This window comes from Pantherophis guttatus, chromosome 11, assembly GCF_059756535.1.
Source record: "Pantherophis guttatus breed Tessera chromosome 11, ASM5975653v1, whole genome shotgun sequence".
NCBI lineage: Eukaryota > Metazoa > Chordata > Lepidosauria > Squamata > Colubridae > Pantherophis > Pantherophis guttatus.
The window spans coordinates 23,180,007-23,207,029 of record NC_142073.1 but is presented as its reverse complement, the minus strand read 5'-3'; the positions used below and the strand labels follow the sequence as shown (position 1 = coordinate 23,207,029).

General features: G+C 46.6%; 1 protein-coding gene and 1 pseudogene across 8 annotated transcripts in view; one reads left to right on the top strand and one right to left on the bottom strand.

Annotated features, from left to right (window-relative positions):
- CCDC102A (coiled-coil domain containing 102A) overlaps nucleotides 1–27,023 on the bottom strand; it is a 119,690-nt gene that overhangs the window by 32,997 nt on the left and 59,670 nt on the right. For 2 of the 8 annotated variants that reach the window (XM_087877013.1, XM_087877012.1), the window contains exon 8: nucleotides 24,766–25,621. The exons of 1 other annotated variant lie outside the window; for it this stretch is intronic. Coding sequence is in view for 4 of the 7 variants with exons in the window: in XM_087877012.1 (XP_087733138.1) it covers nucleotides 25,495–25,621 (127 nt within the window). In the remaining 3 variants the exon portion in view is untranslated. Of the gene's footprint in view, nucleotides 1–24,643; nucleotides 25,622–27,023 lie in introns of those variants that run through there. 5 more of the 8 variants (XM_034425516.3, XM_034425519.3, XM_087877011.1 and 2 more) reach the window with 5 other exon arrangements.
- Nucleotides 21,849–24,070, top strand: LOC148112306 (large ribosomal subunit protein eL37-like; annotated as a pseudogene).

Below are 27,023 nucleotides of genomic sequence, written 5' to 3'. Positions count from 1 at the left end.
GGAACTGCTTGCCACCAGAAGTTGTGGGTGCTTCATTACTGCAGGCTTTTAAGAAGAGGCTTCCTCTTTGACTTTGCTTCTCAGTTTGCAAAAGGGGACATTGCAACCGTCATAACCGGCTGAATTTGATCACGTGACCACAGGGATGCTGCAAGGGTCGTTAAGTGTGAAAAGCGGTCATAAGTCACTTTTTTCGGTGCCTTTGTAACTCGAAAAGACACTAAACGGATTACCGGTATGCCTTTTTCCCCCCTATTCTCCCAGACTGTGCAATGTGGCATATCAACAGAGAATGAAGAAAGGGCTGTTTTAAGACTTTAGGAATTCAACTCAGCTGGCTGGGGAATTCTTCAAGTTGCCAAGGTTGGACACCCCCGTTTTAAGCGGTTTAATACCAGCTTTTCTCCTGCCTTATTAAACCTGTTAAATTCTTCCCAATGAAAAGGAAATAAAGGGGTCCATTTCACAACAAGTTAATAGCAGCAACTGTGAGAGGGATCTTGGTGGACAACCAACTAAATATGTGCCAGCAGTGTGCGGCAGCAGCCAAAAAAGCCAAGGCAATCCTAAATTGCATTAACAGAGGGATGCAATCAAAATCAAGGGAGGTACTAACACCACTCTATAAAGCCTTAGTAAGACCACACCTAGAGTACTACATCCAGTTTTGGTCACCACACTATAAAAAAGATGTTGAGACTCTAGAAAGAGTGCAGAGAAGAGCAACCAGGATGATGAGGGGACTGGAGGCTAAAACATACGATGAACGGTTGCAGGAACTGGGCATGGCTAGTCTAGTGAAGAGAAGGACCAGGGGAGACAGGATAGCAGTCTTCCAATATTTGGGGGGCTGCCACAGAGAGGAGGAAGGGGGTCAAGCTGTTTTCCAAGGCACCTGAAGGCCAGACAAGGAATAATGGATGGAAACTGAACAAGGAGAGATTCAACCTGGAAATAAGGAGAAGTTTTCTGACAGTGAGAGCAATCAACCGATGGAACAGAAGTTGCCTTCGGAAGTTGTGGGAGCTTCATCACTGGAAGCTTTCAAGAAGAGACTGGACTGCCATCTGTCAGAAATGGTGTAGGGTCTCCTGCTTGGGCGGGGGGTTGGACTAGATGACCTACAAGGTCCCTTCCAACTCTGTTAATCTGTATCTGATCTCAGATTGTTATCCTTTCCAAGCATCTTCTCCAACCTCAACCAGCATCCTTCCTCAATCAAGGTTTATCAACTCAAAGCCCTTTGCATAAACGCAGAGAGGGGGCTGCTGATCCTAGCCCACCCCCAGAAATGCTTTGAATGTATAAAGCGCTTTATTCTCCCTGGTGGAATAACTCTCCGGATGGGCTTGGTTGGCAAAAGGTTAGGGGTTCCAGGCTGCTCAGGAAGACTTGGAAAAACAGGATTAAAAAGAAAATTTAGCATGCACAGTTGGTCCTCGACTTACAACCGTTCATTTAGTGACCATTCAAAGATACGCTGGGACTGAAAAAAGTGACTTAGAACCGTTTTTCACACTTATGACCTCTGCAGCATCCTGTTCTGCCCCAGCTATGGACCCCAAAGAACGCAGCACACACAAAGTCTGTACAAACCTTAGTTTACTAAATTAAATCAGTCTTTTTCAAAACAAAGGCTGTTAATTAACTTTCTTAACAGCCTACAAGAATCCAAAGAATAAATAATCGTAATCTTACTATGGTTGGCAGAAAGCCCAGAAGCAATTTGCAGAGAACTAAGATCAAGACGCGAAAGAACGAAGTTGTTCCCTGAAAATTGCTTCAGTCGGCATTCCTCCTTAAATAGGCGAAGGAAGTGGCCAATTAGCCCCAAGCCTTACTCTCGAGGAGACCTCCTCCTGAGGAGCCACTCCTGCCTTTTGGCAGCTCTGCGCGCACGTGCATCGAGAAGAGGCTTCTCCTCTTCTTCCTCTTCACTTATGGGAGCTTCTGGAGGTTCTGAAGGCCCTGGCTGAATCCCCACATCTGGCACCACATCTTCTCCAGCCTCCTCATTGTCCGATTCGAGTGCCAATTGCACAGGCTGCTGGTGCAGCACCACACCAGCCTCCTCGCTGTCTGAATCAGCTACTAGCTGCACAGGCCACTGATGGGCCACAACACATCCCCCAATCAAAATTCCAACTCTTTTCCCAATGAAACTCAATGAAAATGAAATGTGAGTAATAATATTATGTCTATTTGTATTAAAATGTATGATACCCAGGTATTCACGCATTGATATGTATAAATAATATAAAATAAAAAATAAGAAAATTTAGGGGGAAAAATTCAGACTCTTAGCCACTGACTCCTATTTATGACGTTCGCGGTGTCCTGGGGTCAGGTGATCCCCTTTTGTGACCTTCTCAGAAGCCAAGTCAAGGGGGAAGCCAGATTCACTGAACAACCGTAACGGCTGTGGCAAGAAAAGTCGTAAAACGGAGCAAATTCACTTAAATGTTTCACTTGGCAAAAGAAATGTTGGGTTTAATTATGGCCATTAAGTCGAGGACTACCTGTATGGGCGCAAGTCGGAGCACCTCAAGATTGAGAGAAACTTGATGATGCAATTTATTATCATATATGGTGGACTTGTAAGAAAATCAAGGCATTTTGGATAAAAATTTGGTGGGTGATGCAGAACATTTTGAAAAAAAGGTTGAAATTTACTCCTTAATTGTTTTTATTGGGTATAACGACGGATTGTACAGCATTAGAGACTAAACTGATTCTGAACTTAATATCAGCAGCTAGGCTGTTGGTAGCGCAATACTGGAAGAAGGACTCTTTGCCTACTATTGAAGAATGGACATTGAAAGTAACAAACCTAGCAGAAATGGCAAAAATCTCGGCGTACTTGAAGGACCACACGCAAGAAAGATACGTATCAGAATGGAGAAGATGGATTGATTATATTCAAAATAAGTATCAGACAAGAAAATATCAAATAGCTTATGAATGAATGTTAAACTTTAGAAGTATTATGTTATTCATAGTGGAGTTAAGGTTTCAGGGGGGGATTTGGTAGTTTAAGGATAAGTTAGTTTAATTTAGCTTATGATTGTTAATTGAAATACCCTGTATTTTGCTCTGGGAAGTCTGGAGGGGAGGGTGGGATGGGAAGGGGGGAAGGGGGGAAGGGGGGTGAGAGTGGTGGGGAAGGAAAAAGGGTGGGGGGAATATTGGGGGGTGGAAATGTTCTTTGTAAAACTTTTCAATAAAAAAAAAAAGATTGAGAGAAACTCCAGGCCCTTTTCTCTGGAAAAAAGGGTGCTGTGTTAGGGTACACATAACTTTTTCATTCTTTACGCGCATTCATGTTCTCCCCCAAAAGAATAACGCACATAGATGAGCATAAAAGAGGAACTATTGGCTTCCGCCTGCATGAGAATTTACTTGACTTGAATGAATTCATTATTTATTTACCGTAACTATTTATTCAATATTTCTGCTGCCCATCTCCACTGTAAGGTGATTGACAGCAGGTCCTTGCGAATCAACCCCCGAAATCATCTCAAAAATCCCGAGATGATTTTTGCATGTTTCCAAACACTCTCTGGAGTCACTGGGTTTTCCCTAATGAAAAATTACAGTGACCTGGGATGAGTCTTCTCTGAGAAATTGTCCTCCGATGATGGACCTTCAAGGCTACGGAAGCTTCAACATGCCTTGTGAACCAGCCCATCCCTGAAACTTTCATGGTGTGTGTGTGTGTGTGAGAGAGAGATTTTTTACAAACCTTGCTTGTGCTAAGGACAGTAGCACTAGCACTTAGACTTATATATTGCTTTTCAGTGCTTTCCAGCCCTCTCTAAGCAGTTTACAGAGTCAGCATATATTGCACCCCAAAAATCAGGGTCCTCATTTTACTGACCTTGGAAGGACAGAAGGCTGAGTCAACCTTTAGCCGGTCAGGATTGAACTCCTGGCAGTGGGCAGAGTCAGCCTGCAATACTGCATTCTTAACCACTACACCACCATGGCTCTTAGAAAGATTAGATGGATGGACGGATGGATGGATGGATGGACAGATGGACAGACGGGCGGGCAGGCAGGCATAGATAGGTAGCAATAGCACTTAGATTTACCTACTGCTTCACAGCCTTCTCTGAACGGTTTACAGAGTCAGCCTCTTGCCCCCAACAATCTGGGTCCTCATTTAACCCACCTCGGAAGGACGGAAGGCTGAGTCCACTGGTCAGGATCGAACGGCTGGTGGTCGCAGAGTTAGCTTGCAATACTGCATTCTAACCACTGTGGCACCATGGCTCTTAGATAGATATAGAGATGGATAGATGGATGAGTGGATGGATGGATGGGGGAGAGAGAGAGAGAGAGAGAGAGAGAGAGACAGACAGACAGACATAGAGAGAGACAGGTATAGCAGTAGCCCTTAAGACTTATATACAACTTCGCAGTGCTGTCCAGCCCTCTCTAAGCAGTTTACAGGGTCAGCGTCTTGCCCCCAACAATCTGGGTCCTCATTTTACCGATCTCAGAAGGATGCAAGGCTGAATCAACCTTGAGCCTGGTGAGGATTGAGCTCCTGGCAGTGGGCAGAGTCAGCCTGCAATATTGCATTCTAACAGGAAGGAAGGAAGGAAGGAAGGAAGGAAGGAAGGAAGGAAGGAAGGAAGGAAGGAAGGGCAATAGCAATAGCACTTAGACTTATATACAGCTTCACAGTGCTGGTTTACAGAGTCAGCATATCGTCCCCCCAACAATCCGGCTCCTCATTTTAGCCACCTGGGAAGGATGGGAGGCTGAGTCAACCTTGAGCCTGCTGAGATTCGAACTGGGAAATCGCAGGCAGCCGGCAGGCAGCAGAAGTCGCCTCCCCTCCCCAGGCAGGGACCCAGCTTTTGGGGAGGACCAAGTGAGGCGAGACCCGGGTTGGCCGTGCCAGCCAAGCTCCCCTTCTAGACTGGCTCCCTCTTGGGCAAGATTGGGGCTGCTGGAAGGGAGGGAGCCCTCCTTGTGCCCCGTGCCAAGCGCCCAAGCGGGCTTACCTGCCTGCGTCCGGGAGGCTCGCCGGGTGCTCGGGATCCGCCCGGCCGGAGCGGGCTGCTGCTGCCCAGCGGGCGCCGGGCTTTGCTCGCTTGGCTTCGGGGCTGCAGCCAGCCGAGCCTGGCGCCAGGGCGGGCGCCGAGTGACCCAGCGCTGGCGGCGCTCGCTGTTCCTCGCCCTGCTCGCTCGCTCGCTCGCTGCCCCAGCCCAGGCACGTCGGAACCCGCCCCTTGCAAGCGGAGGGCGGGCTAGCCTGGCCTCGCCCCGTCTCGGGGGCTGCGGCGGCCTTTGCTAAACGGGGAGGGGGGCGAGGATGGAGAGAGGAGGAAGGAGGAGGAGGAGGAGGAGGAGGGAAGGAGGAAGAGAAGGAGAAAGAAGGAAGAAGAAGAGGAGGAAGGAGGAAGAGGAGAAGGAGGAGAGGAGGAGGAGAGGAAGAAGAGGAGGAACGAGGAAGAAGGGGAGGAGGAGAAGAAGAGGAGGAGGAGAGGAGGAGAAGGAGGAAGGAGGAAGAAGAGGAGGGGAGGAGATGGAGGAAGGAGGAAGAGAAGGAGGAAGAAGGAAGAGGAGGAGGAGAAGGAGGAACGAGGAAGAGGAGGAGGAGGAGGAAGGATGAAGAAGAGGAGGGGAGGAGATGGAGGAAGGAGGAGAGGAAGAGGAGGAAAAGGAGGAACGAGGAAGAAAAGGAGGAGGAGAAAGAGGAAGAGAAGGAAGGAGGAAGAAGAGGAGGGGAGGAGGAGAAGGAAGGAGGAAGAAGAGGAGGGGAGGAGATGGAGGAAGGAAGAAGAGGAGGAGGAAGAAGGAAGAAGAGGAGATGGAGGAAGGGGGAGAAGGAGGAGAAGAGGAGGAGGAGGAGAGGAGGAGGAGGAGGAGGAGCAGGGATCCCCCCTCTCCAGCTGAAAGACTGGCACGGGATGATGGAAAGGGGCTGATTTTGCCTTGGCACCAACCCCGGGAGGAAGGGAGGTGGGCTGCTAGGGAGCCTCCAGCGGCAGCGCAGTCTACCTCTCCCGGGCGGGGGCTGGGAGGGCGAGACCCCTGGTCTGCTCAGGTGAGCGAGATACCCAGGTGGACCAGATGCAAATCCACAGATCGGGAAAGGGCACCGGGCGCTCAGCCCACGCCTCCCCAAGGGACCCAGCTTTGGGGAACGAATAGTGGACCTTCAAGGCTCCTGAAGCTCCCCCCCCTGCGTCGTGGGAACCAGCCCCATCCCTTGAAGCTTTCGCGGGGGTGGGGGGGTTGTCGTTGTTTTTTGGGGGGAGCCTCGCTCGTGCAAGCGACAACCCCCTCCCCAGGGACCCAGCTTTTGGGGGACGAAGGGAGGGAGGTCCCCCCCAAACGAGGTGGGACCCCTTATTTGGGGTGGGGGGGGGTTGGAGAGACCCGCACCGACCGCGGAGACGCCCCCCCAGCGCCCAAGGCTTTGCTGCAATCCTTGCCCGAAGGGGAAGCGGCCACTTAGCCAAGGCAGCACCGCGTGCCGAATTCTCCGCGTGACACGGGTGGGATTTGAATTAAACCCCATTACGCGTGGAAAGGGGCGGCGGCGAGGGGGGGTTAATTAATGCCCAGCTCCTTTTTGTAGCTGCAGCCGCCGCCCCCCCACCCCCCCTCCACGGGGGATGCAGGGACGGCTGCAGAAGGGGGTGGCTCCAGCTTCATATTTATTTATTTTTTTCTAAACGGGTGGGGAAAATTAAGCGCTTAATTAATTTCATGTAGCATTATTCCGCCTTTGATGGCTGAACAACTGCAGGTCCCAAAACAGGGTCTCCTCCTCCCTTGGTTTTCAAATAAGCATGTCAGGTTTTTTTAAAAAATTAAGTCTTCTGCAGCAAAGCCCCCTCCTCCCAAGCAGCAGGGTTGTCCTTATTATTTACTTATTTATTTATTAGTTCGATTTATATATGCTGCCCTTCTCCGGAGACTCGGGGTGGCTTACAGTGTGTTAAGCACTAGCCTTCCTACTTTTGTATATACCTGCTTAGTAGGGCTTTTGCCCCCCCCCCCAAGCGGTGTTCTATTTTATACAAAGTCAGCTTATTGCCCCCACAATCCGGGTCCTCATTTTACCTACCTCGGAAGGATGGAAGGCTGAGTCAACCTTGAGCCTGGTGAGAATTGAACTCGTAGGAATTGCAGGCAGCTGGCAGCTAAGTACCACTTTAACAGTAGTTTAGTCCACTGCACCACCAGGCTTGTTAGGGTTAGGGTTAGGGTCCTTGTGCTTGCGCTGGGGGGGGGGAAACAGGATTTGGGGAGATTGGAGTGAGTGGGTCCTGGATCCTAAAATGGGCCTTTTCTGACTCTGCTGCAAGATTCCCACCCCACCCCACCCCGCTTCACTCCATCCCTCCTTTCTCCAAAGATATATTTGATCCTGACAACAACTGGTAATATTACACTACTAACCAGAGCATACAAAACCTTTGCTAGACCAATTCTTGAATACAGCTCATCTGTCTGGAACCCGTTACTGCATATCGGACATTAATACAATGGAGCGCGTCCAGAGATATTTCACAAGAAGAGTCCTCCACTCCTCTGCTCGCAACAAAATACCTTATGCCACCAGACTTGAAATTCTGGGTTTAGAAAATTTAGAACTACGCCGCCTTCGGTCTGACCTAAGCATCGGTCATAAAATCATCTGCTACAATGTCCTACCTGTCAATGACTTCTTCAGCTTCAACCACAACAATACATGAGCACACAACAGATACAAACTCATGGTAAACCGATCCAAATTAGACTGCAGAAAATAGGACTTCAGCAACAGAGTGGTCAATGCCTGGAATGCACTACCTGATTCTGTGGTTTCTTCCGCAAACCCCTAAAACTTTAACCTTAAACTGTCTACTGTGGACCTCACCCCATTCCTAAGAGGTCTGTAAGGGGCGTGCATAAGTGCACCAGCGTGCCTTTCGTCTCTGTCCTAATGTTCCCTTTAATTGTATTCATTTCATGTATTCAATTTATGCTTATACTTATATAATATTATCTAATATGTACTTGACTAACTAACTAACTAACTAAATCAATCAATCAATCGGCGCCTGGATAGCTCTGCAGACTAAGCACTGTAATTTAACACCAGCTGTCTGCAATTAAAGTAAGATCGAATCTCGCCAGGCTCAAGGTTGACTCAGCCTTCCATCCTTTCTAAGGTAGGTAAATTGAGGACCCAGTTTGTGGGGGCAATAAGCTGACTTTGTATAAATATACAAAAGTACGAAGGCTATTGCTTAACGCATTGTAAGCCGCCCTGAGTCTCCGGAGAAGGGCGGCATATGAATCAAATTTTTTTTAAAAAATCAATCAATCAATCAATCAACCCAGTGGAGGAGGACAGGCTGAAACCGAATATCTCTCTTTGCGTTCCCACAGTACATTAGACCAGCGTTCCTCAACCTTGACAGCTGGAAGATGGGTAGACTTCAATTCCCATAATTCCCCAGCTAGCATAGCTACAGCTAGTCCTCGACTTACAACGGTTTATTTAGTGACCGTTCAAAGTTACAGTGGCGCTGAAAAAAGTGACCTGACTATTTTTCACACTTAACGACCCTTGCAGCATCCCCATGGTCACGTGACCCAAATTCAGATGCTTGACAACTGACTCACGTTTATGACGACTGCAGTATCCTGGGGGGGGGGTCACGACATGATCCCCTTTTGCGACCACCTGACGAGCAAAGTCAACGGGGAAGCCGGATTCACTTAACGACTCGTGTGACTAACTTAACAGCTGCAGTGATTCGCTTAACAACAGTGGCAAGAAAGGTCGTAAACTTCATTTAACAAATGTCTCGCTTAGCAACCAAAATGTTGGGCCTCAATCGTGGTCGTAAGTTGAGGACTACCTGTACCAAGGTTGAGAAACGCTGCCCTAGACCAGGGGGTCTGCAACCTTAAACACTCAAAGAGCCATTTGGACCCATTTCCCACAGAAAAGAAAACACTGGGAGCCACAAAACCAGAGTGGGTGTGACCAACTCAATGTCACTCACTTCCACCAATCACATGACCCCCCCCCCAGCCACACCTACCCAGCCGGTCATTAGGGCAGAGAACCAGTTGTTAAAAAACACCAGGAGCCACAAAACCCTTTTGACATCTCTCTCTCTCTCTCTCTCCCCCCTCTCCCTCTCTCTCTGTATCTCTCTATGTCTCTCTCTCTCCCCCTCTCTCTTTATCTCCCTGTCTCTACCCTGGCCGCTTCTCCATCCCCCACCGTTGCCCTTACCTTTTCAGGCCAGGTGAGGAGTTACTGGGAGGGGAGGGCGAGGAGTGGGGCCAGCCAGTGGTGGGATTACCTGAGAGGGACCCACAGCAGAGGGCCCAAAGAGCCGCATGTGGCTCCAGAGCCACAGGTTGCTGACCCCTGCCCTAGACCCGTGATGGCGAACCTATGGCACGCGTGCCACAGGTGGCACGCAGACCCATATTAGTGGGCACGCGAGCACAGCTCTGGTGCACATGCGCACGCTGGTCAGCTGATTTTCGGGCATTCTGGGTCCACTGGAAGTTGGCGAACAGTCCGTTTCCGGCCTCCGGAGGGCCTCTGAGGGGGTGGGGAAGGCAGTTTTCGCCTTCCCCAGGCTCCTAGAAAGGCTCTGGAGCCTAGGGAGGGCGAAAAACGAGCCTACCGGGCCCACCGTGTCATCGCATGCCAAAAGCAGGGGAAGCACGTGTGTGTGTGTGTGTTAGCCATCACTGCCCTAGACCATTAAGCTAAACTGATTGGATTATTGGATTATATTGTCATAAAACGGGTGGCTCTAAACATTTTTAAACAAACAAACACGGTTTGAATAGGTTTAAATTGTTCTGTAGTCGCCGCATTATGCAAAACAATGATGCTATTAATGTGGGGTTAAGTGGTTGTGTGAAGCAGGCCAATGCATGAATTTGGGGGAATTTAAGCCCTCTTCCACCCCCCCACCACCCTTGTTGCATTCTAATCTCTGTTATGCATCTGTGGGTAGAATTACAAACTGGCCCATTCCCGCTTTGTTGTAATGTTGGGTTTGTTTGTTTAAGGTGCTTTTCAAGTTACTTTTTAGTGGAAGTCAACTTTTCTCTGGCCTCCCTAATAAAATGAAATCCCAGAAACCCAAATTTATCTTTGTTTTTAATTCCTGGGGTAGTTAGAACCGCTCGGATTCTTTTTTAAACATTTTATTCCTTCCCCCCTCCCCCATACCCAGGAAGTGAAAAATATAATTTGTTAAAAGCATGCCACTCTTGGACTTAAACGGTACCTATTTCCTGAACTGCTGGGAAATTCAAGGTGGAATCGGTCCCTTTTCCATCGACTGAGTTGGCTTTTTTTCCTTCTCCTTTTTTTAATTACGGCTCCTTTTCTCTTTGATATTGTACCTTGTGGTTTTTGACTTAACCTTAATTATGCTGAAGTTGGAGCCTGGAAGAGGTTGCAAAAGACTGTAACTTCTTTGAGACGGAGGTAGCCGAGGGCCAGGTCTGGCCTTTAAAGGGCTCATCGTTCCTGAAACTTGGCAGAGGAATCGGGGAAGCTAAACTGGCATTTAGTTTAAATTGCATTCATTTAAGAAATGAATAGGATTTTGGTGTCCTTGATGCTCTCTGAGCTTCGACTTGCACAGTTCAACCCTGAACTAGGACAAACGATTGAGAAAACTACATGTTTACCCCAGTGGTGAAATCTAAAATTTGTTACTACTGGTTCTGTGGGCGTGGCTTGGTGGGGTGGGTGGGGTAATGTGACTGGGTGGCCGTGGCTAATTTTTTTTTTTATTTTACTTTTAAAACCATTTTTTCTACAACCTCTTCTGCGAAGAGGTTGTAAAAAAATGCTTTCAAAAGGCTCTGATGATCCCAGCTGAGTTGCCTGATCGGCAGAGGCTTTTTTTCTTTTAAATGCCTCTAACGATCAGGCAACTCAGCTGGGATCATCAGAGGCATTTAAAAGAAAAAAAGGATTTTTTTTCTTTTAAAAGCCTTTGACGATCCCAGCTGAGCCCCGTGATCATCAGAGTCTTTTTTTTTTTAACTTTTAAAAGCATTTTTTCGGCCGAAGAGGTTGTAGAAAAAATGTTTTTAAAAGTAAAAAAAAAAAAAGCCTCTGATGATCGTGCGGCTCAGCTGGGCTTGTGGGGGGGCGCAGGGATTTTTGCTACCGGTTCTCCGAACCACCCACCTCCATCGCTACCGGATCGGGCGATCTGGTCCAAACCGGGAACATTTCACCCCTGGTTTATCCTATTGAAGAGAAAGATCTGATCAAGGAGAGATCAAGAAGAGGTTCAACCTGGAAATAAGGAGGAATTTCCTGACAGTGAGAACAATCAACCCATGGAACAGAAGTTCCCTTCGGAAGTTGTGGGAGCTTCAGCACTGGAAGCTCTCAAGAAGAGACTGTCAGAAATGGTGTAGGGTCTCCTACTTGGGCGGAGAGGAGGAGGTTGGACTAGATGACCTACAAGCAGTGGTGGAATTCAATTTTTTTTACTACCAGTTCTGTGGGTGGCTGTGGTACCGCTTGGTGGGCGTGGCTTGGTGGGTGTGGCAGGGGAAGGATACTGCAAAATCTCTATTCCCTCCCCACTCCTGGGGGTAGGATATTGCAAAATCCCCATTCCCATCTCACTCTGGGGCCAGCCAGAGGTGATATTTGCCGGTTCTCCAAACTGCTCAAAATGTCCGCTACCGGTTCGCCAGAACCTGTCAGAACCTGCTGGATTTCACCCCTGCCTACAAGATCCCTTCCGACTCTGTTATTCTATTCCTGTGATGGTGAACCTATGACACGCATGCCAGAGGTAGCACGCAGCGCCCTCTCTGATGGCATGTGAGCCGTTGCCCCAGTTCAGTTCCGCTGTGCATGTGCGCGTGCCTCCCGCCAGCCAGCTGGTCTTCGGGCCTCTGCCGCACATGCGGGTGTGTATGTGTGCAGGGGGAGGGACACATGCATGCGCAGGGGTGTGCAGATTGCATTTGGGGGTTCGGGCACATGTGCATGCTTTGGGCACTCAGTCCAGAAAAGGTTAGCCATCACCTGTTCTGGTATTGTATTGTATTGTATTGTATTGTATTCCATTCCATTCCATTCCATTCTCTAATCTCTATTCTCCTTTCTCTTCTCTTCTCTTCTCTTCTCTCATCATTCTATTCTATTCTATTCTATTCTATTCTATTCTATTCTATTCCATTCCATTCCATTCCATTCCATTCCATTCCATTCTCTATTCTCCTTTCTCTTCTCTTCTCTTCCCTTCTCCTCTCCTCTCCTCTCCTCTCCTCTCCTCTCCTCTCCTCTCCTCTCCTCATTCTATTCCATTCCATTCCATTCCATTCCATTCCATTCCATTCCATTCCATTCTATTCTATTCCATTCCATTCCATATCTTTTTGTTCTTAATTCTATTCTATTCTGTTCTGTTCTGTTCTGTTCTGTTCTGTTCTGTTCTGTTCTGTTCTGCTCTGCTCTGCTCTGCTCTGCTCTGCTCTACTCTACTCTATTATCTCCTACTGTAGAAAGATTAGGGGGGATATGACAGCTGTCTTCCAGTACAGGTACATCCTTGACTTACATCGCTTCATTTAGTGACTGTTCAAAGTTACAACGGCACCTGGAAAATATGACTTACAATCATTTTTCATAGTTACAACCTTTGCAGCATCCCCATGATCATGTGACCCAAATTCAGATGCTTGGCATCTGGTTCATATTTATGACCGTTGATGATTCCCAAGGTCACATGATCCCCTTTTGCGACCTTCTGACAAGTGAACTCAATGGGGAAGCCAGATTCACTTAACAACCAGGTTCCTAACTTAATAACTTCCGTGATTCACTTAACTGTGGCAAGAAAGGTCGTAAAATGGGGCAAAACTCACTTAACAAATGTCTCACTTAACAACCTAAACGTTGGGCTCAATTGTGGTCGTAAGCCGAGGACTACCTGCATTATAGCCAAGACGCTGCATAGATGCCTATAAAGGTTTGAGAAGACTAGCCGAGTCTTTAATGGAGCTCGTCTTCCCCCCTCTAAAGGAGTGTTTACTTAATGCCGTGTATTAATATATAATAAGTCTTACAGTATGTACACTGCATATTAATATTTATTATTCATGAATACGCAATATTAAGGCATTTAATCATTTTCACCTGTCAAATTGAAAAGAGAGTTTCGTGCCAGTTTGTGGAAGGAGTCTTTGGCTATGGGTCATGCAGTGATGGGGTTAAAAAAAAAAACATTAGGATGATACCTGCTTGATCAAAGCACCACCTTGTTCACCTGTCCTCCCACATTTCCTGGGAAAGGGGTTGAAAATAATTAAGAGAACAGCCACAACCCAGTGGTGGGTTCCTCCCAGTTCGGCCCGGTTCGGCCGAGCCGGTAGCGGAGACGATATGACGTCACCGAACCGGTTCTCTTTCTTCGGGAGCTGGGCCCTCCCGCCCCGCCTGTGTTCTTCTTACCTTTTATTTGGCCCTGCCCCCAATCTATTCGCTGCCTCCCGAGTCCCAGCTGGAAATATCGTAAAATGGGAGAAAGCTGACTTGAATCCTCACTTAACAACATACATTTTGGGCTCAGCTGTGACTCGTAAGTTAAAGGACTACCTGTCGTTAACTTCCACATTGGTTCATTTAGGGCTGGCTTTATCGGTTTGGTTGCACTCTGAGTGTCTCTGCAGAAATGCGTCCATTGCAAAGATTCCCGTCTGTCCAAAAAGCAGCATGCATAATGTGAACCGACTTCCAGATCTGCTGTGTGAGCATACTCGCCCTCTCTCCTCTGGATTTGATTTACTTGGCTGTGGAAATATTAATGACCGCTACACATTTAAACAACAATAACAACTACCCGCCCCAAGTAGGACAGGCCCTTGTCTTTTAGGCAATCGATGAAAAAGTAGAGCCAGCAGAATGATCTTGCTGGAATATCAATTTTTAATACTCTTGCATCTCCGAGTTCTTTTCGGTGCATGGGGGCTGCTTGGATTTTCCAGGCTCAGCTGCGGGCCTGTTTCATCCTTTTCTCATGGCTTCTGAATGAGAAGGGAGGGAAAAGAATTTGAGCAGAGAATGCCAACAGCTGGCATTTAAGTGTCTCTCAAAGCTCCGTCTCAAAGCCCCCGTCATTGTCTCTACCAACGGAACCTTTATAGCTCACCCCCCACCCACCCCCGAATGGGTTCAAAGCCTTGAGGGAAACCATCTTTTGTTCTTCTTCCTCCATAACCTTTATACAAATGTCTCCTCTTCCCCTTCCTTCTCCTCATCTCTCCTTCCTTCCCTTCCCCTTCACTCTCCCTTTCCTTCCTTCCTTCCTTTTTCTTCCTTCCTTCCTTCTCCTCTTCCTCTGCTTCTGCTTCTGTTTCTTCTTTCTGCATCCGTCTTTATGCAAAAGAAAAAGAAATGTTCAACCTGTCAAAACCAGCACTGTGGGGGATCGAATAGGTATGCAGGTAGAAATAGGCTTCCTTCCTTCTCTCTTTGTTCTATCTATCTGTCTGTCTGTCTGTCTGTCTGTCTGTCTATCTATCTATCTATCTATCTATCTATCTATCTATCTATCTATCTATCTATCTGTCATCCATCCATCCATCCATCCATCCATCCATCCATCCATCCATCCATCCACCTACCCTCCCTCTCCCTCTCCTTCTGTCCCCTCCCCTTTACAAACAACTTCGTAAAACAGAAATATAGAGGTGCTGTCAAATTGAGCTGGACTTTTTGCATCCATGCAATTTTCTTGGCAGCATGACTGAATTTGTTTGCACTGTCTCTCTTCTCCCGCCTCCTGCCCTACCCCCCACCCCCGGCCAGCTGTCTGGTCCAGTTTATAGTCCTGGAATCATTCCTGATCTCCCAGCCAAACACTAACAAGGCCTCACCCAGCTTAGCTTCCGAGTCCAGACTAAATGGATGGATCTCTCTTGAAAGATGAGATCTTCCTTCAAGGACCCAGCTGAGGCAGCCTAACTAAAACTGAATTTCCCTTTTACAGATCACTGCCTTGACTCAAAGCAGTTTGTGACCAGTTACAATTCCAAACTCCTTTTCAGACATAGAATTAGTGAGCAGGACTTCCTCTTCTCATCTCATGCACTTATTTTTCCCAAATGAATGTATTTTTCTCCCCATTACATTTTCCTATCTTATTTTCAGCCCATTTCTCCAGCTTTTAAAGACGAGAAAGGAGTATTATTATTATTATTTTTGGCCATCTATACTACTAGCTTTCTTAACAATTTTGTGTCATCTGCAAATTTGATCAGCATCCGTCCTGCCTCTCAATACAGGACTTGGGTGAAAAGGTTGAAAGATAATGAGCCCAGAACGAAAATCTGAGTCTTCCTTCTGGGACCCTTTCTGCAATTTCATGAGCCTCTGCCGGCAAATATCCAGAGCGAACAATTTTCAAGCCAGCTATGCATCCAGCCATCTCCTCTTTAGCTACTTTGCTAGTTAGAATAATCATAAGGTCCTTCGTTAAATGATTTGCTAAATCAAGATTGATTCTGTCCACAGTTCACACAATTCATTAAGGACATTTGTTAGCTAATTGGTTTAGCCTTTTGGTGATTGTAACGTGTTCGAGCTTTCCTTGCTGGTGATTGAAGCGCTAATTAACTATCCTTAAGTCAGATAAAACTATACCAGCGTGAAATCTGCTGCACCCTAAGTCCTAAACCAGTGGTGGGATTCAAGTAATTTAACAACCGGTTCTTTGCCCTAATGATTTCTTCCAACAACCAGTTTGTCAAACTGCTCAGAAAGTTAACAACTGGTTCTCCCGAAGTGGTGCGAACTGGCTGAATCCCACCACTGACCTAACCTTGTCTTGGTTACCGTTGTGGCTCCGTTGCCTGAGCCTGGGCTATCGACAGATGCAGACTCTGAGAGTGAGGGAGAGGAGTTGGCAAGGCCTCCCTCTCCAGGACCCTCCTCTCTGGCAATGCCTCTGGAGGACACCGAAGGCCAAATGATAGGCTCAGAGCCAAGCACGTCCCCTCAGCCACAGGTGGACAGCGACGAAGAAGATAAGTGCTGGCTGGACCCTCGGCAGAGGCGCAGGGAGAAGCGTGCGCAGCAGAGGGGAAGGCGTGCCAGAGATTAGCTGAGTCACTGGACCACACCCCACAGGGTATATATGTGGGTGTGGTGGCTGGTTCAGTTTGTGACGAGCAAAAACTGGAAATACTCCATGATCTCTGCGTTACTGGACTTTGCCTGCTTTATCGGACTGCATTTGGATTAATCCTTGTATTGTTGACACTCTGCCTGTTTTAGCGGAATGCTTGCAGTCTAATCTTTGTTTTGTGTGAGTAAAGTCTGAATTGGCAGCTAGCCACTGTGTTGCTGCCAGCTTTATCTTCAAAGAGTTTTGTCGTGTGGCTTATTAACTCCGGGCCGTCTGTGGGGGTGCGTGTGGGGTACGGGAACAGAACAGTTACTTCTATTTGTTACTAACTGCAACTCCTGATTTACAATAGAGAATAACAGAGCTGGAAGGGATCTTGGAGGTCTTCTAGTCCAACCCCCTCAAGCAGGAGGCCCTACATCATTCTGGATAAGTGGCTGTGTAATCTCTTATTAAAAACCTCCAGTGATGGAGCCCACACAACCTAGGGAGGCAAGCAAGCTGTTCCGCTGATTAATTCTTCTCACCTTCAGGAAATTTCTCCTTAGATCTAGGTTGGATCGCTCTTTAGCAATAGCCATAGCACTTATATACCACTTCACAGTGCTTTACAGCCCTCTCTAAGCGGTTTACAGAGTCAGCCTCTTGCCCCCACAATCTGGGTCCTCATTTTACCCACCTCAGAAGGATGGAAGGCTGAGTCAACCTTGAGCCGGTCAGGATCGAACTGCTGACAATTGACAGAGTTTGCCTGCAATACTGCATTCTAATCACTGCACCACCACGGCTCTGGAGCTTCCATCCATTACTTGTTCTGTCCTTAGGTGCTACGGAGAATAGGTTGACCCCTTCGTTTCTATGACAGTCCCTCAAATATTGGAAAACTGCTATTAGAGTAGAGTAGAGTAGAGTAGAGTAGAGTAGAGTAGAGTAGAGTAGAGTAGAATAGAATAGAATAGAATAGAATAGAATAGAATAGAATAGAATAGAATAGAATAGAATAACAGAGTTGGAAGGGACCTTAGAGGTCTTCTAGTCCAACCCCCTGCTTAGGCAGGAAACCCTGTACTATTTCAGACAAATGGTTATCCAATCTCTTCTTTAAAACTTCCAGTGTTGGAGCATTCACAACTTCTAAAGACAAATAGTTTTTAAGTCCACAAGTCTTAAAGTTGCCAAGGTTGGAGACCCCTGGGTTAGATCACGGCTCCCTGCTTGATTATTTGCTGTGGAATTAATTCAAGGATTCTATTTCCCAGACGGGCAATTGTTTACCCTCCTTTGCAGTCCCAAGCATCTTCAACACAAACCTATTTATTACACAACAGCCAGAGCTGCTATTGATTGTAGCCCAGTGCTGATCAGATACTTGGAATTGTCTCCTTCGTGTAACTCTAGCTCGGGTTTTTGAAGGGAAGGTCGTAAACCTTGAGGTCAGAGAGAAAATGAAAGGTGGGCGTGACATTTCCTGCAGAGAGTGGCCTTCGTGAACTAGCTGGGTGTGACACAGGCTTCCTGTGGTTGTCTATTCTCCCCCCCGCCCCCATTTATATTTGGTCCTTTCTGCTTGAATGCTTCCCAGAAAAAAAGATAAAAAAAAAGACCCAGCACTTCCTGCTTCCACACTTGCAATCTAACCAGATATTTCAGAGCAGGAAAAGGATACGAGAGGAAACAGCAAACAGAAAAATAACATTAAATTCAAATTCGGAATAGAGCTGGGAGGGACCTTGGAGGTCTTCTAGTCCTGGGAGGACTACAGGTAGTCCTCGACTTACAACAGTTCATTTAGTGATGGTTCAAAGTTACAACGGCACTGAAAAAAAGGGACTTACGAACATTTTTCACACTTATGATCGTTGCATCCCCTTGATCAAAATTCAGATGCTTGCAACTGGCATGCACAGATAGTCCTCGACTTATGACCACAATGGAGCCCAACATTTATGTTGCTCAGCGAGACATTTGTTAAGGGAATTTTGCCCCATTTTATGACCTTCCTTGCCACCGTTGTTAAGTGATTCGCTGCAGTTGTTAAGTTAGCAACCAGGTTGTTAAGTGAATCTGGCTTTCCCATCGACTTGGCTTGTCAGAAGGTCACAAGAGAGGTGACCCCAGGGGACGCTGCAACCGTCATAAATATGAGTCAGTTGCCAAGTGTGAGAATTTTGATTGCGGGGATGCTGCAATGGTTGTTGAAAAACGGTCATAAGTCACATTTTTTCAGTGCCATCGTAACTTCGAACCGTCGCTAAATGAACTGTTGTATGTCGAGGACCACCTGTGTCTATGAGTTGCATAAACGTCTCGGGGGTGGTGGTGTCATGTGGTCCCCTTTTGCGACCTTCTGACAAACGAAGTCAATGGAGAAGTGTTGTAAATCAGAGGTCCAGGCTTTTGCTCTGTGCGAAGATGTTTCTCCTGCTCTCGCAGAGAGCTTTATTTTTTATACAGTTTTACCCAGGCAGATAAAAAGGCAGGCAAGCAACAGTGTTCTAATTGGACAATCCTCCTCCCTCTTCCCCCACTCAGAAGAAGGTCAGATAACACAGACCAGAGCAAGAATGAGATCATCCAGGAAGAGGATACAATGACACCAGAAACGGAAGCAGTGTGCTGCATTCGGCTCGATGTCATTCTTCAATCCCTACAGAGAAGCCGGATTCACTTAAGAACCTTGCGACTAACTTAACAACTGCGGTGATTCACTTAACAACGGTGGCAAGAAAGTTCATAAAATGGGGCAAAATTCCCCTAACAAATGTCTCACTGAGCAACATAAATGTTGGGCTCCATTGTGGTCATAAGTTGAGGACTATCTGTGCATGCCAGTTTCCGAGCATCTGAATTTTGATCATGTGACAATTGTGTGAAAAAATGTTCATAAGTCCCTTTTTTCAGTGCCGTTGTAACTTCAAACCATCACTAAATGAACTGTCGTAAGTCAAGGACTACCGGTAGTTCTGTCTAGCTGGCTTAAGCGAGAGGACAAAAATCTCACTTTAAAACTTTCTTGCTCACTCACTCACTTTCCTGTAGGGGAAAAGGAAGGAGAAGGAGAGAAGGGGAAGGAGAGGAGGAAAGAAGAACGTAGAAAAGGATAGAAGGGAGGGAGGGAAGGGAAAGAGAGAAGAAGAAGGATTGTTGTAAAATAAGGGAGATGGAATGGTAGAAGAACAACCCTGAGCATACTCAAATTTTTTTAGGATGAAGAATAAATTAATATGAAAGTTAAAAGAGTGTATGTATGATTAACAATGGATAAGATAAGATAATAATGTTAAGAAATTAGGATTTGAAGGGCGGATGGTGATACTGTTTATATAATAAGTATAGAAGGTATTAAGCTAGGATAAAAAAGTAGGGAAAAAGAATATTTTGGCAGAAATCGAAATATGTAAATCATATTGGGATGTGACAAGTTGTATAAAATAGGATTTGATCAATACTCTGTTCATAAAATATATATGGATGCGAAAGAAAAAAATCAATAAAACTTGTTTAATACTTAAAAACTTTCTTGCTTAGCCATTTAGGAAATTCGGGGCTCAGTTGTGGTCGTAAGGCAAGGACCCCTTGTAGTTAAAAGAAAGAAGCCAAGTTTAGATATACAGTCTGCCAGCATCTTCCCACCTTTTTAACACATTCCCCTCTTCGCAAAGGCGGTCCATATCCAAAAAAGTCCGCCCCGTGGTTTCCCTGGAAACCATTTCTGAGAGCCCTTGCACGCTCCTGCATCTCAGTGCGGGGAGGAAGTGAGCTCACACTCGTTCTATCACTCTGCCGTGGTGGAAACACAAACTCCAGCTTTGCTACAGAACTATTATCACAGGCCATTATTGCTTAATTTTTAAGCATCGTTTTGGGCTCCTCTCCAAAAGCCGTATTAGCTGTCAAGCCGAGGAAGCCTCCGTGTGATCTGGTAATTGCAAGGCTCCATGTTTTATTCATGGGGCAACTCCGGGAGAGGAAGAATCCTTTGAAAGGCACACGCCCCGTGTGGGTGCCTACGCATAAATAAAACCGGGGAGAAAGGAAGGAAGGAAGAAGAATCTGAGGTTGTCAGAATACCGATCGAGAGACTATCTGTTGTGGCCCGTACGTGGACTGTGCAGCTAGTAGCTGATTCCAACAGCGAGGAGGCTGGTGTGGTGCTGCGCCAGCAGCCTGTGCAGCTGGCACTCAAGTCGGACAATGAGGAGACTGGAGAAGATGTGGTGCCAGAGGCTGGGATTCAGCCAGGGGCCTTCAGAACCTCCAGAAAGTCCATAAGTGAAGAGGAAGAAGAGGAGGAGCCTCTTCTCAATGCACGGGGCGCGCGCAGAGCTGCCAAAAGGCAGGAGTGGCTCCTCAGGAGGAGGTCTTCTCGAGAGTAAGGCTTGGGGCTAATTGGCCACTCCCTTAGCCTATTTAAGGAGGAACGCTGACTGAAGCAATTTGCAGGGAACAACTTCATTCACATACCTTCGTGTCTTGTCTTGCTTATCTTATCAGCTTCCTGCAAATGGGCATTCTGCCAACCATAGTAAGCTTTCAGTTATTATTCTTTGAATTCTTGGTGGCCGTTAATGCAATTAACAGCCATTATTGTAAAAGACTGGTTTATTCAGTAAACTAAAGTTTGAAAGGACTTTGTGTGTGCTGCGTTTTTTGGGATCCGTAGCTGCGGCAGAACACTATCAAGTGGAATTTTTGGTGTCCCCCCCCCACTAAATCCATCATTAGAAGTCTCCTCCAATGAGCCCTCTCCCTTCCCGCTGAAAATCCCCCCGACAGTAACAAAAAAAAAAAGAAAGAAAGAAAAAGAAAAAGAAAAAGAAACCTTCCCGACCGTCAAACATAGTTATGGCAAGACAGCCTACTGGCCAAGGATTGTGATGCAAATATAAAGCAAAGTGAAGAGTCTTTGGTGGTCTCTGAGCTTGGTTGTTTCCTCGCCAATGTTTCATTACCCAAACTAGGTAACATCATCAGTGGGAGGAGGAGAGGAGGGCGGGGGGACAGAGGAAAAGGACTCTGGGCTCATCGGTGGTCTCTGGGCTTGATTGTTTTCTCACAGACGTTTCATTACCAAACTAAGAAACGCCATCAGTGCTAGAAGGGAATGGGGTTGAGGAGGAGGAGGAGGAGGAGGAGGAGGAGGAGGAGGAGGAGGAGGAGGAGGAGGAAGAAAAGGACTGTGGGGTCCTTGGTACTCTCTGAGTTTGGCTGTTGTCCTGCAAACGTTCCATTACTAAACTAGGAAACGCCATCAGTGCTAAAAGGGAATGGGGTTGAGGAGGAGGAGGTGGAGGAGGAATAATAAAAGGGCTGTGAGCTGATTGGTCATTAAGTTAAGGATATGGTTGTTAAGTGAATTTGGCTTCGCCGTTGACTTTGTTTGTCAGAAGGTTGCGAAAGGGGATCACGTGACCCTGGGACAACTCAACCGTCATAAATTTGAGTCAGTTGTGAAGCATCTGGAATTTTGATCACGCGACCCTGGGGATGCTACAGCGGTCATAAGTGTGAAAAAGGTTTTTTCGGTGCACTTTGAACGGTCACTAAGTGCCCTGTTGTTAAGTCGAGCACTCCTTTATGCCCCTTCTCCCTCTCTGTGATCAAATCCGCCCAACGCATTTAGTATAAATTCTTGTTTTATTAAAAAAAAATCAAAAAAACAAAGTTGAACAAACGATTTCTTAGCTTGTGAAGTCAATGGTACCTGTGGGAGACCTTCACGTCCTGGAGTTTCACTCAACATCTGTTCACAGCTTTGGAAAGAGCACCAGATCAGCAACAAATAAGATTTTTGTGCGTTCGGTACCAAACAAACCTAAATTGTATCGCAACAAGGATTCCCAGTTTTCCAACTCAGTGTTTCTCAACCTTGGGGACTGGAAGACGTGGGGACTTCAACTCCCAGAATTCCCCAGCCAGCTAAGCTGGCTGGGGAATTCTGCGAGTTGAAGTCCCCACCTCTTCCAGTGCCCAAGGTTGAAAATCACTGTTCTAAATAGTACAACCGACGCAGAGCAAATTGTGAGTGTGGTCATATATTTCCCAACTAGTTATTTAGTTCTCCAGATTTCAAGAAATGAACTTGCAGATGCAAAGGACGTGGAATTCTTTAGGAAAAGCAGAAAGTATGGGAGAAGGAAAAGTAGGTGGGAGTGGAACTGGGAAGGGACAGAGATATTAAGCAATCATTCTAACGAAGAATTACTAACGAACTAACAAAGATCGTTCTTGGAAATGTTCCTCGGCTTTCATTTGAAACTTATGACGTGGATCAAAAACGTAGGTAGGCAGGATTTTGTTGGTGATCAAATTGTTTATTTACTTTGTGATCCTGGAAAATGATACCCCGCGAGAGCTTCCTCACTCTTTGAGGTTAAACTATCGAGCGGCTCGGCCCCGTTTGTGAGTTTGCCCTGCTCAGCTTAGTTGGCGCTCCAGATTTTGCATCGAGCTTCTTGGGTCAAGAAGACGACACCTTGCAAAGCTGTCAGACATGTTTAGTTGGCATGATTGAGTCCTGTGGGCAAAACAAAGTCTTGGCCTCTAGAACCCCTTCTCCAACCCTCCGAAGGGGTCTTTGAGGTGTATTTGGAAGTTCGACCTCCAGAATTCCCAAGCAATAGAATCCTTCTGAAAGCGGTCTGAGAATTTTGGGAGCTGCAGTCCTGAACTTTTGAGAAGGTTTTTCCAGAGCAGGGGTCGGCAACCTGCGGCTCTGGAGCTGCATGTGGCTCTTTCATCCCTCTGCTGCGGCTCCCTATTGCCGGTTGGCTCCACAATTGATAGAGCTTTTTGTTGGGTAGAGGAAAAAAGGTGCCATGCTAGGAGGAGATTCTATGGTGGGGCAACTGGACTTCCGGTCGGCTCTGAATTGAACGGGGGGCTTCCGGTTAGGACCTTTGCGGCTCTTTGAGTGTTGCCGACCCCTGTTCTAGAGGAACCACTGCAGGAGGAGCTGGACATTAAAACATGTGGCGTAAAGTACGCCCCACATTGATAAAGAAGATGAAACTTGTTGAATTAGGATGAGGAGCTGAGATGAGAATAATTTTAGTTCTTTTTGTCAAGCCCGTCAATGGGCAATTGCTTGGATGGAAACTTGCAGTCTTTTCAAAGGTGGCTTACCACTGTCTTCTTCCTAGGGTTGAAAAGGACTGACTCTCGGCCTTTACTATAGAGCAGGGATGTCCAACCGTGGCAACTTTAAGACTTCTGAACTTCAACTCCCAGAATTGCCCAGCCAGAATTCTGGAAGTCGAGGTCCACAGGTCTTAAAGTTGTCAAGGTTGGACACCCCTGATATGGAGAACCTCCAACTAGCAAGAGAAACCCCCATCCCCATAGAAGGGCTGGCTCCATCCAATATGTCAAACTATAGTGAGGTTTAATGTTGGCTTAGCCTACATGAATTCAACCAACTGTAGATGATTGGAATTTGAAACCATGACTTCACAGTACCAAGTGTGAATAAGGCATATGTTCAAGTAGAATGCTAAACTCCCACCAGTGGTGGGATGAGAACTCTTGAGAATTCAGCCACTCTGATGGCTGAAGGGAAATGATAAAACATCTTCCTTTGGCAAGCACCACAATAAGACACACACTTTGTAGCAGTGATGTAGGTCCAAGGCCTACGGTGTCTAGAAATCCATCTGTTGAGTAGCTGCTAAATGCGAGAGAATGTGTAATAGAAGTGCTGTGGCCCAACACTCCTGAGAATGGCTGCAGGAGGCATCAAAAAAAGATCTACAGAAGATCCAGGAATGGATCCTGTGGGCCAAAGCCCAAGAGAGCTGCTCTTGTGGCTTTCTCTTCATTTTAAGGACTTGTGTTGATTTAAAATAAATGGGGAGGAGGAAGAGAAGGAGGAAGAGAAAATCGCCTGGAGGGCAGCCTGTTAAGAGAAAGCTACATAACCATGGTTTAATACTGGAGGCTCTTAAAAAACTAATGACTGGAGAGGCATCAGCTGGGAAAGAAATTGATATGCCATTGCCCCTTCCCCCACAAATGGATGTTTTAGATCTTTTGGCACAAAGCAGATGGTTAATCATGGCATATCAATGTCTATGGAGATTCTCAGTCATCCAGGTCATAGTTGTCTCAGAAGTGAACTGGAAGAAGAAGAAGAAGAAGGAGAAGGAGAAGGAGGAGGAGGAGGAGGAGGAGGAGGAGAAAGAGGAGAAGAAGGAGAAGGAGAAGAAGAAGAAGAAGTAGTAGTGGTAGTAGTAATAGTAGTAGTAGTAGTAGTAATAGTAGTAATAGTAGTAGTAGTAGTAGTTTCATGTCTCACCCAAGAAGCTTTATCCGTTTGATGACTTCATTATCACACAACTGAATGAAGCTTCTTGGATGAGAAGCAAAATGTCTTCTTCTTCCTCAAAAAAAGTCCACTTGCCTTTTGAAACGAAGCCTTTGAGACACAGCATATCAAGAATTCACTCTTAACTTTTCTCCTGTAGACAGGCAGGAATTTCATGGCTAGTTCAATGTTAACATACAAAACATATATATATATTTACACGTACATATATATATATATATATATATATATATATATATATATATATATATATATATATATATATATATATATATATATATATATATATATATATATATATATATATATATATGCTAACAAGATGGAAAAATCCACCTCTCAGATTTTCTGGTGCCTCCATTGCCTTCTCTTCAGACCTCATGAGATACAGAGGGATGGGTATGTCAGAAGATCTTGGACTGGTTGGTTTGGGGGAAAGAGGTGATGGACTCAGCGGGACCTCTGGTAACAAAGAAACTGACTTGTTCTCTCCCACATTTTGGTTCCCTCCTTGGCCTGCTGCTTCAGGTGAGCTCATCCCCAAATCATGGATCTGAAGAATTGGAAAGTTCAAGGGAAGTAGCATTTGCAGACAGTTTAAATGGGAGAGAAATTAAGGCTGTAGAGTTGTGGTTAAACATGTTCTCTCCATGCCAGGAGGAGATGGTTCTCACTGCTTTGGGTTACGTGAAGCTTATAGTATTTTGCGCTTGTTAGTCTCAGTGGTGTTTGATGGATTGAGGCTGAACTAGGAGAAGAAAACGGAGAAATGGGGGTATGACTTTCAAGAAAGTTTCTCAGAACTTCTCCACAAATCTTCTTCTGATGAAGACCAGCGCATGACAGCTAACGTTATCTGTCTAGAGCTCTTTGAAGTCAAGCTCTTTCAAGTCAGGTGAAAGAAGAGGCTCAAAGGTGGGACAAGCAACTATCTCGCCCAAGAGCCAATGAGCTCAGCTCCACAACTTCCTGGCTTTTTAGATGCAACCTTCAGTAACTCCAGGCTTGGACAACCAGCTGCTACGGAACTTGGATTTTCAAGTCTTCGTCTTCATCCAAGTCGCTGGTACAATCTCCGGGCTCGTCCGGACCAAAGCGTGACCCACGGATCTTCCCAAAGAGAGGCAGGTTCTGCTGCCGGCGAAGTCTGTCCCACAGAACAGAAGAAGAAGAAGAAGAAGCCTCCTTAGATATTTTAGCATGCATTTTGATAGTTACGTTTAAGCAGATGGGAAAGCAAGCATTGGTGCCCAAAGAGGAGTAAATGTTTAAGAACAGCCATCTTGGATCACCCAAAGCTTCATCTCGGGCAGGGTCTCCAACCTTGGCTACTTTAAGACTTGTGGACTTCAACTCCCAGAATTCCTCACTCAGCAAAGCTGGCTGAGGAACTCTGGGAATTGAAGTCCACAAGTCTTAAAGTTGCCACGGTTGGAGACCTCTGATCTAGGACAGAGGTGTCAAACTCTGGGCCGCAAGCCGGATGCGTCACGTACTGGCTCCGCCCCTGCCCGGTTTAGAGAAGGGGGAAAAAGTCCCGCATTGTCACATGATGCCGCCGTGACGATGAGAGATTGACACCCCTGATCTAGGTCAAAGGTTGGGAACAATGGCCCTTTTATGACTTGTGGACTTCAACTGTTGGCTCAGGAATTCTGGGAGTTGAGGTCCACAGATAATAAAGGGGCCATGGCTCCCTGTTCTGTCCCCGTCCCACACACGCACCCCCACAGACGGCCCGGAGTTAATAAACCACACAACAAAATCTTTGAAGATAAAGCTGGCAGCAACAGAGTGGCTAGCTGCCAATTCAGACTTTACTCACACAAAACAAAGATTAGACTGCAAGCATTCCGATAAAGCAGGCAAAGTTTCAACAATACAAGGATTAGTCCAAATGCAGTCCGACAAGGCAGGCAGAAGTCCAGTAACGCAGAGATCATGGATTATTTCTAGTTTTTGCTCATCATAAATTGAACCGGCCACCACACCCACATTTATACCCTGTGGGGTGTGGTCCAGTGACTCAGCTAATCTCTGGCACGCCTTCCCCTCTGCTGCGCACGCTTCTCCTTCCGCTGCTGCCGAGGGTCCAGCCAGCACTTATCTACTTCGTCGCTGTCCACCTGTGGCTGCGGGGACATGCTTGGCTCTGGGCCTATCTCTTGGCCTTTGGTGTTCTCCGGAGGCATTGCCAGAGAAGAGGGTCCTGGATAGGGAGGCCTTGCCAACTCCTCTCCCTCACTCTCAGAGTCTGCATCTGTCGATAGCCCAGGCTCAGGCAACGGAGCCACAACACTCCCCAACTGTGATATTCTATGGCAGGAGTGTCAAACTCAAGGCCCGGGGGCTGGATCTGGCCCATGGCGGGCTTAGATCTGGCCCACGGGGCCGCCCTGGAAACAGAGAAGGACCAGCCTACAGTGCCCCAGCCATATTTATTTACTAGCTGGATGCCTGTGCTTTGCTTCAAAACTATGTGATCGGGCATGATAAATTGACACTTAAAGCCTGAAACTTAATGTAGAATGTGTAGCTCCATAGCATCA